Source organism: Saccopteryx leptura, chromosome 11 (genome assembly GCF_036850995.1).
Source record: "Saccopteryx leptura isolate mSacLep1 chromosome 11, mSacLep1_pri_phased_curated, whole genome shotgun sequence".
NCBI lineage: Eukaryota > Metazoa > Chordata > Mammalia > Chiroptera > Emballonuridae > Saccopteryx > Saccopteryx leptura.
Genome location: NC_089513.1, coordinates 49,885,632 through 49,901,136, shown reverse-complemented (window position 1 = coordinate 49,901,136; position 15,505 = coordinate 49,885,632). Strand labels below are relative to the sequence as shown.

The 15,505-nt window shown below is 40.5% G+C and overlaps 1 protein-coding gene across 4 annotated transcripts in view; it reads left to right on the top strand.

Moving 5' to 3' along the window:
• Positions 1-14,688, top strand: part of METTL4 (methyltransferase 4, N6-adenosine) — a 59,540-nt gene extending 44,852 nt beyond the window's left edge. For all 4 annotated transcript variants that reach the window (XM_066352438.1, XM_066352440.1, XM_066352436.1 and 1 more), the window contains exons 7-10: positions 2,545-2,719; positions 5,128-5,234; positions 6,003-6,082; positions 14,333-14,688. In XM_066352438.1, the coding sequence (XP_066208535.1) occupies positions 2,545-2,719; positions 5,128-5,234; positions 6,003-6,082; positions 14,333-14,478 (508 nt within the window). In that variant the 3' untranslated portion in view covers positions 14,479-14,688. The remainder of the gene's footprint in view (positions 1-2,544; positions 2,720-5,127; positions 5,235-6,002; positions 6,083-14,332) is intronic.
• The last annotated feature ends 817 nt before the right edge of the window (positions 14,689-15,505 follow it).

The window sequence follows — 15,505 nt, the reverse complement described above, 5'->3', positions numbered from 1 at the left end:
GACTTTCTGATGTTGGTGACTTACGGGTCTCAGTGATGCAGTGTTCCAGATCATCTGAGCTAGGTGCTCCAGAAATTATTTTTGTGTGGATTATGTGTCCTCTCCTGTTGTAGTTGAGTCTTGAATTCTGTTGGCCCATTTATAGGTCAAATTAACCCTCAGGGTGACTGACTGAGGGTTAATTTGACCTCACTAAGGGGGTAGTGTGGTCAGTACTCAATGAGGGGAATGTGGTCCCCACTGCAGAGTCATACCACTCAGTCTCTGCTAGAGCCTCCAACCCTAGCTCCCCCAGGTGAAGTACACCAGATTCATGTCAGGTGCAGCCAATTGTTGGCCGGCTGCAGCCACCAGAACTTGAGCAAATAGTTCAAGAAAGCATTCTGTTCTGTGTGGCCCTGGATGGGCCATGGGATGGGGGCAAGCCACACTCTTCCCCTTAGTGCTGTAGCCATGTCTGCTTGAGCCCTGGACTGGAGCCCCTGAGGAGGATGCTCTTCGAGTGCTGCATCTCCGAGAGAAGCCACCTTTCCCGGTGGTACTGAACTCAGGAGATGGGCCAGTGAGACTTGGACGAAGAAATCAAGGGAGCCCTCCATTGGGGGTGGCGCCATCCTTCAGGATTGATGAAAGCTATGCATCTCCTCCTAGGTTTGTAGCTGCGCTATCAGAGATCCTGATGGGATTCTCCAAGGGGGTCTTGCTGAAGGTCCCATCTCTTGAGCTGCACTGCCTTCTCTTGTAGAACTGAGCTCAGAAGGACAGGGCCAGCAGGATTTGGGAATGCAGGTCATGGTAGTCCTATGTTGTGGGTGGTGCAGGCCCATGGGAGGGGAGCAAGCAGCATGCCTCCCCTTAGTTTTACAGCTATGCTGCTAGAATTCTTGACAAGGTTGTCTTTCTTTGGAGGTGGCGGTGCTTGCCTAACCCCTGGGAGCAGAGAAAGATAGGCCCCTTTCCAAAGACCAGATCTTCCTCCAGAGTTTTACAGAGTTTCCTGCTTCAATGGCCATCTAAGAGTCTGCTTGTGGTTTCTCCAGAAAAAGAGTATTCCTGAGGTCTCTGTTGGTCCCTTTATGCTTAACTTGAGCTTCGCAGGATGGTGTTGCCAGTATTTGGAGGACTGGGTTACTGTGCTCCCCCAGCTGGCCCTGTAAGAATAGGAGTGCTTTACTCTGGAAGATGGTGCCTGAGGGTGATGTGGGATATTGACTCAAGACTGGGACCTCAGTAGCCAACCCTCCAGATCTTTCTCTGGAACCTTGCCACCGAGATCTTCTCTTTATGGCTTCTGTATGCCCTGAGTTGTCTTCCATGTACTAGAGCCCTTGGGAGTGCCCAAAAGCAGGCTCCTGTGCATTGTTCCTTTATGAGAGCACCTGGGGTTCTAGCTGACTCCTTCCTCTTTCCAGCAGACAGAGTCCCCGCTGATTTTGCTGCTAAATGCTATGCAGACTCCTCTTCCTGGCCCTAGTGCTCTGTTTGGGGGTCTTGGCATGTGTATTGAGACTCCACGCCCATTAGGGGGGATCTTTGCAGCTGAGATAACACTCCAGCTTCTTAGCTGCTGCACTTGGTTGCAGGGGTCAGCCCTCTCTTTGTCTCCCCCTTCTTTCCAGTCTCTGTGTAGCTTCCTTTAGAAATCCTTGGATGTAATACTCCCGTTCAGCTATCTTTCAGTTGGTTATTCAGGTTGACTGCTCTATAATTTAGCTGTAAATTTGGTTTGGTGCTGGGAAAAGGTGTGTATTGCTTTCACCTACTCTGCAGCCATCTTGGGTCCCACTCCCCCCCCCCCCCCGGTAAAAAGCATATTGTAAATAATAGTAAAATTACTGAAATTTAATGACCTTGGAAGTGATAAAGAAATATAGCCTGGCTTGACCAGGCAGTGGCACAGTGGATATAGCATCGGACTGGGATGCAGAGGACCCAGGTTCGAAACCCCAAGGTTACCGGCTTGAGCCCTGGGTTACTTGCTGGCTTGAGTATGCGATCATAGACATGCCCCCATGGCCACTGGCTTGAGCCCAAGGGTCGCTGGCTTGAAGCCCAAGGTCGCTGGCTTAAGCAAGGGGTCACTAGCTCGGCTGCAACCCCCTACTCTCCCTCTCCCTTCCCCCTGCCCCGTCAAGTCACATGAGAAATCAATCAATGAACAACTAAGGTGCCGCAACAAAGAATTGATGCTTCTCGTCTCTCTCCCTTCCTGTCTGTCCCCGTCTCTCTGTCTCTATCACAAAAATAAATAAATAAATAAATAAATAAATAAATAAATAAGTAAGTAAGTAAGTAAGTAAATAAATAAATAAAAGAAATATAGTCTGATAATTTTAAACAAGTAAAAATGAAAAATGAAGTTATTTCTGACTTGCATGTAATAATGTGTCCACTGGATGTCACTGTGGCTTCATCTTTAGTAATACAAATAAACACCTATGGGAGAGCTTTGTGTTTATGGTCAATGTTTTACAGGTCTTTTTCCTGCTTTTTCTTTTTCCTTTTGCAGTAAATTTTGCTGATATCTTTACTACTTATTTTTAGGTACAGTTATTTATCACCACTGCAAATAAAGCAAATACCTATCCCTAAACTGGCTGCTCCAAACTGTCTTATTATTACTTGGGTGACTAATAGACAGAAGCATCTACGTTTTGTAAAGGAAGAACTTTATCCTTCGTGGTCTGTGGAGATAGTTGCTGAATGGCACTGGTTAAAAGTAAGTTCAGAAGTTAACTTATTTGCTAATATGGTCTGACATATAGGTCACATTAAAGTAGCATCTACTTTTTAATACTTAAGATGTTGAAGGAATACTCCTTCAACATGTCAAATTAAAACTTTTACTTTGCTGCCATATACATTTATCTTTTTATTCTTAAGGGTTTATTTATTCTTTTTTTTTTTTTGTAACAGAGTCCCAAACCACTGGCCTTAGTAAGTCTCTCAGGGAGATATTAGGGTGACATTTAAGAAGCTTTGATATTTGCCTTTTCAAAAAAAAAACCAAACCAAACCAAAAAAACCCCCCTTTGGGGACTCTATCCATCACTAAACATAGAAACACCCTTGTCCTTCATCTTCTTCCTCTTTATACCTCTACAATTTTGGTCACTCTTTTTTACTTCTTTTCTTTCTTTGTTTTTATGTTGCTGGGGATGGGAGGGAGAACAGCAAAGTTACCGACTGTGGAAGAGGTGGAAGATGCTGGAACCAAGAACATTTCATACTCTTAACTTAGGCCCTTCAGTGCCTTACATGCTACTTTGCCTATTTTTGAAAGAAATGATTGCAACTCTCAGATTGGTTGAACGATTTTTTTTTTTTTGTATTTTTCTGAAGTTGGAAACGGGGAGGCAGTCAGACAGACTCCTGCATGCACCCAACTGGGATCCACCCAGCACACTCACCAGGGGGCGATGCTCTGCCCATCTGGGGTGTCACTCTGTTGCAACCAGAGCCAATCTAGCGCCTGAGACAGAGGCCACAGAGCCATCCTCAGTGCCCGGGCCAACTTTGCTCCAATGGAGCCTCGGCTGCAGGAGGGGAAGAGAGAGACAGAGAGGAAGGAGAGGGGGAGGGGTGGAGAAGCAGATGGGCGCCTCTCCTGTGTGCCCTGGCTGGGAATTGAACCCGGGACTCCTGCACCCTGGGCCGACGCTCTACCACTGAGCCAACCGGCCAGGGTGGTTGCACAATTTTTAATATCTATGTTTGCTATAAGAATACCCAAAAGTACAGAAAAATTAAAGCATCAGTTCAGAGTTCAGTGGACATTTTTTAAAGATACATTGTCTACTTAGATGAATTCCACAAAAGCTCTTCTAAATTTTAAAAAGATAAGCCAAATTATTATTAGTTAAATTTTAATATTTATATAGGTGGTATATTCATGTTAGACATAGGAGAGTTCTATTTTTCTGTGTTTTGTTTGTACTTTGTAGTCTACTGGAATATCTTGTGAAAGCTATATACATTGCTATTTGCACCTCTTTTATGGGACTTGGCAAACAAACATTAACAGTTGTCTCTTTGCTTTCATGACATAATGGGCTTAGCTTTGGTGATTTGGTGCAGGAACATGACAGGAATTTAAAACCCCATTCCACCCTGCCCATTTTGACAGTTATTTATAGTTAGAGATTGGAAAGTCAGGAAAAGGTTACCTTCTGAAATCCAAACCAATAAAGTGTTAATACGTAAAACTAAGGCTCTTCATTTATAGTAGGAAGTAGTGAGAGATGGTATGATAAGACCATAATTTAGAACAAAAATACAATGTATTATATGAAACACTATTAGGTGATTACACATACTGTTATAACAGAAGAAGTAATTTGCATTGAGTATTAAGAATAACCAGAGGATGAGAATTTCCAGTGCTTTTACTGTACTGTGTGGTAGAGGTGCTCTCATGGGCCCTAAACATGATAAAAAGATTATACTGCTTTTGTTTTTTTAGGTACTCTGATATGGGGTAAGGGGTTCCATAGATAAGAGATATGAACATGCTGATAATGAAAATATCAATATATAGTTCTATGGCTTATTAAAGAATTGATAGTGTTATTATAAATTGTGTTTTGAATTTGATTAGCTTAAGTGAGTCTTTGAGAGTCTGATCACTCCAGGGTGAAATGATAAAATTGATTTCTGGATTTATAATGCCAAAGGATTGGATTATTGTCTATCTCATCAATCTCTGAGCTGCTTTCATAATTAATTTTAGCTCTGACAATATTTAATGACACTGTTTCCTGTACAAAGGAAAACGTTATAATCTACTTAGTCATATTGCCAGTAATCATGAAATATTATTTGAATGAATGAATAAATGACTTAATTATGGCATGGTTTCCAGGAATGAATGTTAATGTGATGTAGGAATTTTCGTGTACAAGATGATAAAGTGATATTTAAAATATTTTTGAGTCCCTTACAACTACTTTGCTCAATATGGTAGTTACCATGTTGCTAGTCCAAACTGAGATGTGGTGTTAAGTTAAAATATTGGATCTCTGAAGCTTAGTATGAAAGAAAGAATATAACAGAGCTCAGTAACTTTTTTGAATTGATTACATATTGAAATGATAATATATGTGTTTTTTTTTTATTTCTTCCTATCAGATCACCAAGTCAGGAGAGTTTGTGTTCCCATTAGATTCTCCACACAAAAAGCCTTATGAAGGTCTTATATTGGGGAGAGTTCAAGAAAAAACTGCTTTACCATTACGGTAGGAAAGGTGATTTTTAAAAATTATATAAATGCATTAATTTTTATATTTTTAAAAATTATTAATAAAATGATCATTGATTTTCCTTAATTTTTATACTTTTAAAAATCTGAAAATGTCCCACATCAGAAAAGTTTGAATGATATGGCAAATGGAAGTTTATAATATATTTTGTTTTGTCTAGTGTGCAATTGTCATTATTGCTGAAAAGGAAATGTTTAGAAATGTGTTTTTAAATTTTCTTTGTGACAGAGACAGAGACAGAGAGAGGGACAGATAGGGACAGACAGACAGGAAGGGAGAGAAATGAGAAGCATCAATTCTTCCTTGTGTCTCCTTAGTTCATTGATTGCTTTCTCATGTGTGCCTTGACTGGGGGGCTATAGCAGAGCAAGTGACACCTTGCTCAAGCCAGTGACCTTGGGCCCAAGCCAGCGACCATGGGGTCATGTCTATGATCCCACGCTCAAGCCAGCGACCCCACCCTGAAGCTGGTGAGCATGCACTCAAGCCAGATGAGCCCACGCTCAAGATGGCAACCTTGGAGTTTTGAACCCGGGTCCTCTGCATCCCAATCCGACGCCCTATCCACCATGCCACCACCTGGTCAGGCATGGAAATGTCTTAATACTTAAATTGATTTCCATTATTGTTTCTATTAATTAATTTTAAATTTAGATTGAAAGGTGGAAAAAGTATAGGCAACTGTGACATATATAAAAATGTTTTTAAAACTATAATTTACTTTTGTTGTTCTGTTTTAATTAGAGATGTGGTTCCCATTCCGGATCACAAGCTACTTGTCAGTGTGCCCTGTACTCTTCACTCACATAAGCCACCTCTTGCAGGTATGTTTTATAAAAAGAGAATTGTTATTATGACTTTTGTCAAATTGAACAAAAGGATTGAATTTAGTATTTAAATGGTCTAGAGGTTTGGAGATTAAATCAGATATGTTATTTTAATCAATATTTCAAACTTTTATAGCAGGGTTTATGAATGGGTTTTTCTTTTTTCCTGCAAAAAGACTTATTGTTATAATTTGGGCCATGGCTTGGGAGAGGACTCTCTCTGGTGGTTAAAGGCTGCCTAGTGGCTGCAGGGAGAGGCTTAGGCAGAAGCCCTGACACTGGTGATGTAGAGGGGCCCCTTCGAGGCCACCAGGCTCAGGAGGATCCTTGTCGTACTTGAAGGTGAGCCTTTTAAAGAGATACTTGCTAACCCAGCCCGAGTGCCAGTCAGCCTGTAGGAGTTAGTCTGGTCCCGTCTTCTTGGTGAGATTTACTTCTCATCTAGGAAGGAGCTCTCCAAGAAGGCACAGAGAAGAGCACCTGTGCCAGCAGAACTCAGGGCCTGCAGATCCAAAAGGACCTGCTTCAGGTTCTGCTCCAGGGTCACGGTGGCTTCCGTGGACAGCTCTGCACGTCCTGGAAGAGGGCTCTGCCCTCCTGCTGGCTTTGCATCTTTAAGAGATGCTGTGGCCCACTCATGGAAGAAGTAGCCACATGCTCTCCAGAGCCATATCATCGTGGCAATAATAAAAGCCCAGAGAGGTAGGTGTACAGTGCCCACAGATGCAGGTTGACCAGACAGCTGATGGAGGCCTTGCCCTTGGTGGAGTAATTCTGATTAATCTGAGAACTCATGGTTGGTCAGCAGGAGGAGCTAACTATAAGAAATGATGTTTGCTGGTCCTGGAGGTTGCCACTGGAAAAGAGGTTGGAGGGTGGGTGGGGCCTGGAAGAAGGCGAGTTTAGATCTCTTCTGTCCAAGTACTTTTGAAGCAAGAGACGGGTCCACACACCACTGGATGTGCTTCATAGATTAGTTTTATATTACCTCAGCCTTTCCTCTTAAACCATTTTTAGGTTTCCCTTACTACTGGTTGCTACCATCACTGGCCTGGACAGAATGAAGACTCATGGGGCCTCTGAGGACTGTAGTTTAGCTACCAGCTTTGCTTTACTACCAGGGCTCTATCCCTTACTTGTTCTAAATCTAGGAGCTCGAATAGCATTTAGAGATGGTTAGAATTCACTTGATATTTAGTAGAGACTCTCAGGGTTTTATTTTGAGGTAGTGTTGCTTTTCTGAACCATCAGAAAATTAATTGCTGCAGCCTGCAATTCTTACTAGTGAATGTTTTAGTATAATGTTCATCGTTCAATGAAACTAAGCAGCAAGTAATAATGGAAAGTTTTGGCTTTGGAGATTGACTGACATGAGTTTGAATCCTGGTTCTGCTACTTGAGTGAGTTACTTTAATCATTTTTCACTTCAAGGTCTTCATTTAAATACAGAATAATGACATTTAATTTTTCAGATTTGTGAGGATTGGTTATAATATATTTGAAATTCTGTAGCATATAGTAGAAGCTCAGTGAATGCTAGAATTTTCAAGTGAGAGTTTAAAAAATAGGATATAAGTCTTTGGGAGATATGGAATTTGAAATTCAAAGTTTACTGTTAAAATAATTAAATAATTTCTTAAGGAATTTTTTCTTTTTGTGAGAGTGGGGAGATAGTGAGACAGACCCCCAGGTTCACTCCAACTGGAATCTACTTGGAACCTCGTTTAGGGCCAATGCTTCCAACTGAGCTATTTTTAGCACCTGAGGCTGATACACTCAGACCAACCGAGCTATCCTCAGTGGGTGGGGCCAGTGCTTAAACTAATTGAGCCACTGGCTGCAGGAGGGGAAGAGGGAGAGAAAAGGGAGAAGCCAATAGTCACTTCTCCTATGTGCCTTTAATGGGACTCCAACCTGGGTTGTCCATATGCTGGACTGACACTATCACTAAGCCACAGGCCAGGGCCTATGTATTTTATTAAATTTGGTGATCCCTGATTAAAAACCCCCAGACTTTTAAAGCTGTCACTCAGGAAAACTACAGGCTGCCAGACTATCGTATTATTTTGCAGAAAATGATACAGTTTATGAGCTAGTATATGCAGGAAAGTGAATACAAATTCCCCAAATAATTTTTTTTGGGGAGGGGGAGAGAGAAAGATAGATATGGATGGACAGACAGACAGGAAGGAAGAGAGATGAGAAGCATCCTCTCATAGTTGTGGCTCCTTAGTTGTTCATTAACTGCTTTCTCATATGTGCCTTGACCTGGGGCTTCAGCCAGGCAAATGACCCCTTTCTCAAGCCAGCAACCTTGGGCTTCAAGCCAGCGACCTTGGGCTCAAGCCAGCAACCTTGGGCTTCAAGCCAGTAACCTCGGGGCTTAAGCCAGTGACCATGGGGTCATGTCTATGATCCCACACTCAAGCCAGTGACTCTGTGCTCAAGCCGGTGAGCCTGTGCTCAGCAGTATAAGCCCCCCCATCCCCCGAGTTCAAGCCAGCAACCTCAGCATCTCAGAACGACACTTATCTATTCTATCACCACCAGTTAGGCCCAAAGAATTTTTATTGGTAGCACGTAGGCTTTCTGTTATCTTAATTGATTATGCGGAAGAAACATTATAGTGTTATTACTTTATTTGAGAAATATTCATATGTCTACCTGATGATTAATTCTTTGACTTATAAAGATTCTCAATGAATTATTGCCTTTAAAATTTGGACTGTCATAGATTCTTTAATGCATTAAATATGTGACTTAAATAAAGAGTGAGATTCTATTTTTCTTTTGAGAAAGTTGTTTGGCACCAGTTATACTTGATGAAGGAAGTCTAATTTGTATTCTCATTTGAATTTTCTTTACCAGTCACTGAGTATCAAAACTTAATTTAGTGTTTGCCTTAGGGCTTACTTTTTTACTTTTAAAAATCCAAAAGAGCCCTGGCCGGTTGGCTCAGCGGTAGAGCGTCGGCCTAGCGTGCGGAGGACCCGGGTTCGATTCCCGGCCAGGGCACACAGGAGAAGCGCCCTTTTGCTTCTCCACCCCTCCGCCGCGCTTTCCTCTCTGTCTCTCTCTTCCCCTCCCGCAGCCAAGGCTCCATTGGAGCAAAGATGGACCGGGCGCTGGGGATGGCTCTGTGGCCTCTGCCTCAGGCGCTAGAGTGGCTCTGGTCGCAATATGGCGACGCCCAGGATGGGCAGAGCATCGCCCCCCTGGTGGGCAGAGCATCGCCCCTGGTGGGCGTGCCGGGTGGATCCCGGTCGGGCGCATGCGGGAGTCTGTCTGACTGTCTCTCCCCGTTTCCAGCTTCAGAAAAATGGAAAAAAAAAAAAAAAAAAAATCCAAAAGATAAGACACAAAACCTTTCATTCTTAAATGATAATTAAACTATTTATTAATTACTTTTAAATATAATAAAATTATGTTTAAAGATTAGTTTTAAGAAATAAAGTTTTTAAATAGTGAAACAATGTCATCTGTTACTGCTAATAAAAATTAGTGTTACAGCCTGTATCTATGAAATACAGTTCTGCCTTATTCCCAACAGAGAGCAGCACAAGCACATTTTTAGAACTGAGAACCATTTAAAAAACAAAAGTTAGATTTTTTTTGGTGGGGGGGGGGGTTTACATTACTCCATATATGTAATTGTTCTGCTTTGGGTAAGTAGTGGTGGATGAGAAAGATTTGTAATCCTTGATTTTTAAGTTCATGTTATTATATAGCAGTGCATGTATTTTGGGTGTAGAGCCATACAGATTAAAACTACCAGAAAGTAACTTCCAGATTTCTGTATTGTATTTTACTTCGAGATTATAACTCTAGGATTTGGGATGATACATGTTATGTATATAATGTTTAGAACTTTTGCATGTAAATGTGTTTTTGTTTGTTTGTTTGTTTTTTTCATTTTTCTGAAGCTGGAAACAGGGAGAGACAGTCAGACAGACTCCCGCATGCGCCCGACCGGGATCCACCCGGCACGCCCACCAGGGGCGAAGCTCTGCCCACCAGGGGGCGATGCTCTGCCCATCCTGGGCGTCACCATGTTGCGACCAGAGCCACTCTAGCGCCTGAGGCAGAGGCCACAGAGCCATCCCCAGCGCCCGGGCCATCTTTGCTCCAATGGAGCCTTGGCTGCGGGAGGGGAAGAGAGAGACAGAGAGGAAGGAGAGGGGGAGGGGTGGAGAAGCAAATGGGCACTTCTCCTGTATGCCCTGGCCGGGAATCGAACTCGGGTCCTCCGCACGCTAGGCCGACGCTCTACTGCTGAGCCAACCGGCCAGGGCTGCATGTAAGTGTTTTTAAGCTGAAAATTTATAAAATGAAATGTTCTCTTTTGCTTCTAGAAATATCAAGGTTTTTTAGTTATAACTTGCTATTTCTGCTGCAAAATATAGAAAAATCTAAATTGGCAGCATATTTCATTTTAAATGATACATTTACTCTATTTTTAAGTTTTGAAGTTTCCTCCTTAGATCGAAAGATTAGCCACCAATAGTTATGGCTTACAACCTAACATAAATGTATACTTTTTGGTTTAAAGATTTAATATGAAAATTATGAAATAAAAGTCTTTGATAAAAGTTTTTTTTTTTTTTATATTTTACCTTAGAGGAATTTCCATTCATTTTTACTACTTTACTTAGTAACCATTTCTATCTGAAGAGTAAAACAGTTTGATGAGAGTCTGTCTACTGTTCGAGCAGCTTCTTCCCTAGCTGTGCTTCTTGCTTCCAGAGCAAAAGGGGCATGACTGGCTCTGTGTGGATTACTACTTTCTCTCTGTTGGTTAGAGTATGTTTACTAATGCCAGGTGTTATGTAATTACCCAAGTATGTACATGTTATATTTAAATTTATACATTTGCATTTATGTACTTTGTAATTGAGATATAACTGATATATTACTTACAGGTGTACTGCATAATGTCATATATATATATACATATATACAGATGGTCCCCAACTTACAATTTTTGACTTTACGATGGTTCCAAAGTGATATGCATTCAATCAAATGCTACTTAGAATTTTTATCTTTTCCTGGGCTGGTGATATGCAGTACCGTAATCTCTCATAATGCTAGGCAGCAATAGCTAACTACTGCTCCCAGCCAGCCACACAATCACAAGGGTAAACAATCACTGTAAACCTACACGATTATAAACCTAAATGATGGTGCATTTATTGTGTTAAATAAGTGTTCTGAGGATGTTTAAGGTAGGTGTAGGTTCAGCTCTGATGTTCAGTAGGTTAGGTGTGTTAAATGCATTTTTGATCTTTGATATTTTTAACTTGTGATGGGTTATCAGGATGTAAGCATGGTAAGTTGAGCATCTGTATTGTGAAATGATCACCAACAGTAAGTCTAGTTAATATCCATCCATCACCAGACGCAGTTATAATTTTTTTTCCTGTGATGAAACTTTTAAGATTTTGCACTTTTATTTTTTTTGCATTACTCTTAAATTGATATTTAAAATTAGAAAGGCAAAAACATTTTTATTAATTTGTCTTTATTTCTTTTGCCTTGTTTTGAAATTTAACATCATAAGACATTATTACTCCTTGATTTTCTGTTTTTGTCAACTGGAAAGAAAAATATCATGTGAGAAAGGGTACATTGAGAAAGGAGGAGGTGGTAAATGGGTTTATGTCGTATGTATTTTTCCACTCTAAGTACCTGGCCATCTTTTCTATTAGGTTGTAAACTCTTAGAAGACGGATAGCTTTTTCTTGTTAAAACCCATAGCACTGATTAGAGTGGATGCTCAGAATAGTAAACATTTTTGACTGACTGACTCCAGTTTAGAGTTCCAAAATAGAGTTACTCACATCTTTGTACTAAAAGAAAAACTGAAGAAATAAGCAAAAACAAAGAAAGAGAACCCTGTTTCATTATGACCATAGACCACATTAAAAGTGAATTGAGGCTGGTAAGGCATTGAATTCATGGAGGAAAAAATGGACAAGTGATAAAGGATTATTGTCCTCTAAGACTATGGAGAAATATTTCTCTTTCAAGTTTGGCAACATTTAATTATACACTTAGAAAAGCACTAGAAGTCTTCATGTCACCATCTCCTAGAACAGCGGTTCTCAACCTGTGGGTCGCGACCCCGGCGGGGGTCGAACGACCAAATCACAGGGGTCGCCTAAAGCCATCGGAAAATACATATTTATTATACTTTTTTTTTTTTTTTTTGCATTTTTCTGAAGCTGGAAACAGGGAGAGACAGTCAGACAGACTCCCGCATGCGCCCGACCGGGATCCACCCGGCACGCCCACCAGGGGGCGACGCTCTTCCCACCAGGGGGCGATGCTCTGCCCATCCTGGGCATCGCCATGTTGCGACCAGAGCCACTCTAGCGCCTGAGGCAGAGGCCACAGAGCCATCCCCAGCGCCCGGGCCATCTTTGCTCCAATGGAGCCTTGGCTGCGGGAGGGGAAGAGAGAGACAGAGAGGAAGGTGCAGCAGAGGGGTGGAGAAGCAAATGGGCGCTTCTCCTGTGTGCCCTGGCCGGGAATCGAACCCAGGTCCTCCGCACACCAGGCCGACGCTCTACCGCTGAGCCAACCGGCCAGGGCTACAATACATTTTTAAAATATGTATTTCTGATGGCTTTAGGCGACCCCTGTGTTTTGGTCGTTCAACCCCCGCCGGGGTCGCGACCCACAGGTTGAGAACCGCTGTCCTAGAAGCTGGCAAAGTCCAAATTTTAATTTAGTGAGTTATAGACAATACTTTTAATTCTTTGGTTTTTGATAAACAGGACTAGTGCTTTTAGACAAATAACTATTTTGCTGTAAGAGCAATTGGACACTATTAAACATAAAATTTTTTATATATTGCCTTTTAAATTGCACCTACATCAAGTATATATAAGAAACCCTTCTTATACCCAAAAGTAATTTGATAGATTTCTTCCAAACTGTCTTGTATAGCAATTAATATTATATTTTACCTGTCTATTGACTTTCATCACTGAATTGTTTTTTCATACCCAGCTTCTGTAATTGGTTAATATTGCTCACTTAGCAATGTGATCAAGGTTAAATTGACTTAAATATTTGTCACACAAATAAGCATGGGCTTTAAAAAAAAGCTTCTGTGGTATTCTTTTCTTTCTGTTAGTGTTGATCACAGCTATGTAGCCAATATAAATGTGGTACCTTTTTGGAACAAAATTTAATTTCCATATTAATACATCGAATAAGGGATACTTAACTGTGGAAATAATATAGTGAAATTTTAGCTAAATAAGGATCTATAATTTGTAAGTGAAGGAATGTTCTTAGTACTACCAAGTTATAGCTAAGGGGATGTAGTTATTTGTTAGTTATATGTTCTGAATATTTTGTTATGTGCCCAACTCTTTATTTACTTCACTTCACTTTCATAAAAGTATGTGTTTGCAGAGACATATTTTACCTTAGTTTTTATTTATTTATTTATTTATTTATTTATTTATTTATTTATTTATTTATTTATTTTTTATGGGCTGTCATCTTTAATTCTAGCTTGCACCCGGCGGGTAAGTAAAACATACACTGGGCTCCAAAACCCACTCACATTCAGTGCTCACAAAGCTACTGACTTATCCGAGTTTCCTAGAATCAAAGGTTTCTAGCTCACCAGACTTATTCACCTTGTTCTCCATCTCCTTCCTTCTCCCTGTGCAAACTCTGCACTAACTGGCTTCTCACTCAACACTCCGCCATCTTGGCTACTTCTCCTGGCCTCCTCCACGTGGCCTTTCTCTGCTCTCTGCTCTGCTCCCTCTGGCCTTTTTCTGCTAATGATAATCTCAGGAACCAAGAGAGCTACCTTAGTTTTTGAAGCGAGTTTTGTTTGTATTGTTACTCTAGACTTCTTTTTCATGTATGCATTACATTTATTAAAAATAAATTAAGTTTGTACTCAGGAGATGTGTCAGCAGTATTGGAAAACTGAAAAGTCATCTGTGTGGGTGTTAAAATCCTCATTTCTCATCTACAAATGAAACCGATAAATCATGGCAACTGAAAGTTCTTGTGTTGTTCTCAATCTCAAGGGTACTTAATTTCAAATGGCTTTGTACTTATAAATAGCAAAGCTTGTGATGAAATCCTGGAAATTAATTTGATGCCTTTTTTTTTAAGGTAATATTTTTGCTTTTCTACTCTTAACTGCTAAAAGGATATTGACACAGTTCTTAATAATTATATTTGTGTGTTTTGTCTTTTTTTTTTTCTGGACAGAGGTTTTACAAGACTATATCAAGCCAGATGGAGAATGTTTGGAATTGTTTGCTCGAAATTTACAGCCAGGTTGGACTAGTTGGGGCAATGAAGTTCTCAAATTTCAACATGTGGATTATTTTATTGCTCTGGAGTCTAGAAGCTGATTCTGATCCCAAAGTTGTGATTTTCTTCAGTTTTTGCTCATCCCTCTCCCTTCATTTTAACTGATTTTTTCTTTTATTACCAATATGCTTAGAAATTGAAACAGGACTTGGTTGTTCAGCATAACGGCCAGAAGGGGCTAGCCTTCATATAATTTTGAGATGAATTTTACTTCAGTTGCATTAGTATTGTATATTATTCTAGGCTTATTACAAATAAAGATGTAAGCTTTTAAAAAGAGGGTAAGACTTTGTTATTGAAAATGTCACAAAGCCTGTACGGTGGCTCACAGATCATAATTCTGCCTATGGATATGTTTTGTTAGGCCACAAAATGTTATAAAATTTTATTGAACTATCATTCTTTAAAAAATCAGGAAATTTCACATAAAAGTTCAGATTTCTGCTTCTCTTTAAACTTTAGGTGTTCTGGCTACACTGTGGCATGTATTCTTATCTAGTATCATTTTGTAAGACTCAGTGGTGGAAGCTCTTTTGGGAGGGGCTGTGTTCTTTCAGTTTATGACAGTACCTCTTGCTCCACGTCACTCACTTATACTGTTTATGTGACCCCAGTACATCCCAAATATGCAGCTTCTGTTACACTGTTACATACTGGGGAAAGCATTCAAAGACCTGCCAAGTTTGTACTGAGTTTAGGAAACATTTTTGGAGGCTTTTAAATTGTGTTTAAGGTCACTTTTCAAGTATTTGTAAGTTTTCTTGTCTTTCTAGGAATATAATTTTAAAATATTTCTTATAAAAATGTCTGAGGTGGATCCAAGATGGTGGCAGAGTACGTTAAAGCTACACTCACCTCTTCCTAGGACAAAACTGGAATTACAACTAAAATATAGATTAACCTGAATAAGCAACTAAAGACTAGCTGAGCAGAAGTATTATAACCAAGAATTTATAGAAGAAGCCACATCAAGACTGGTAGGAAGGGCAGAGATGGGAAAAGGGCTGGCCCCAGTCTCATGGCATCTGGAATTCTGGAGGGATATATCAGCTGTAAAAGTTACCTCTG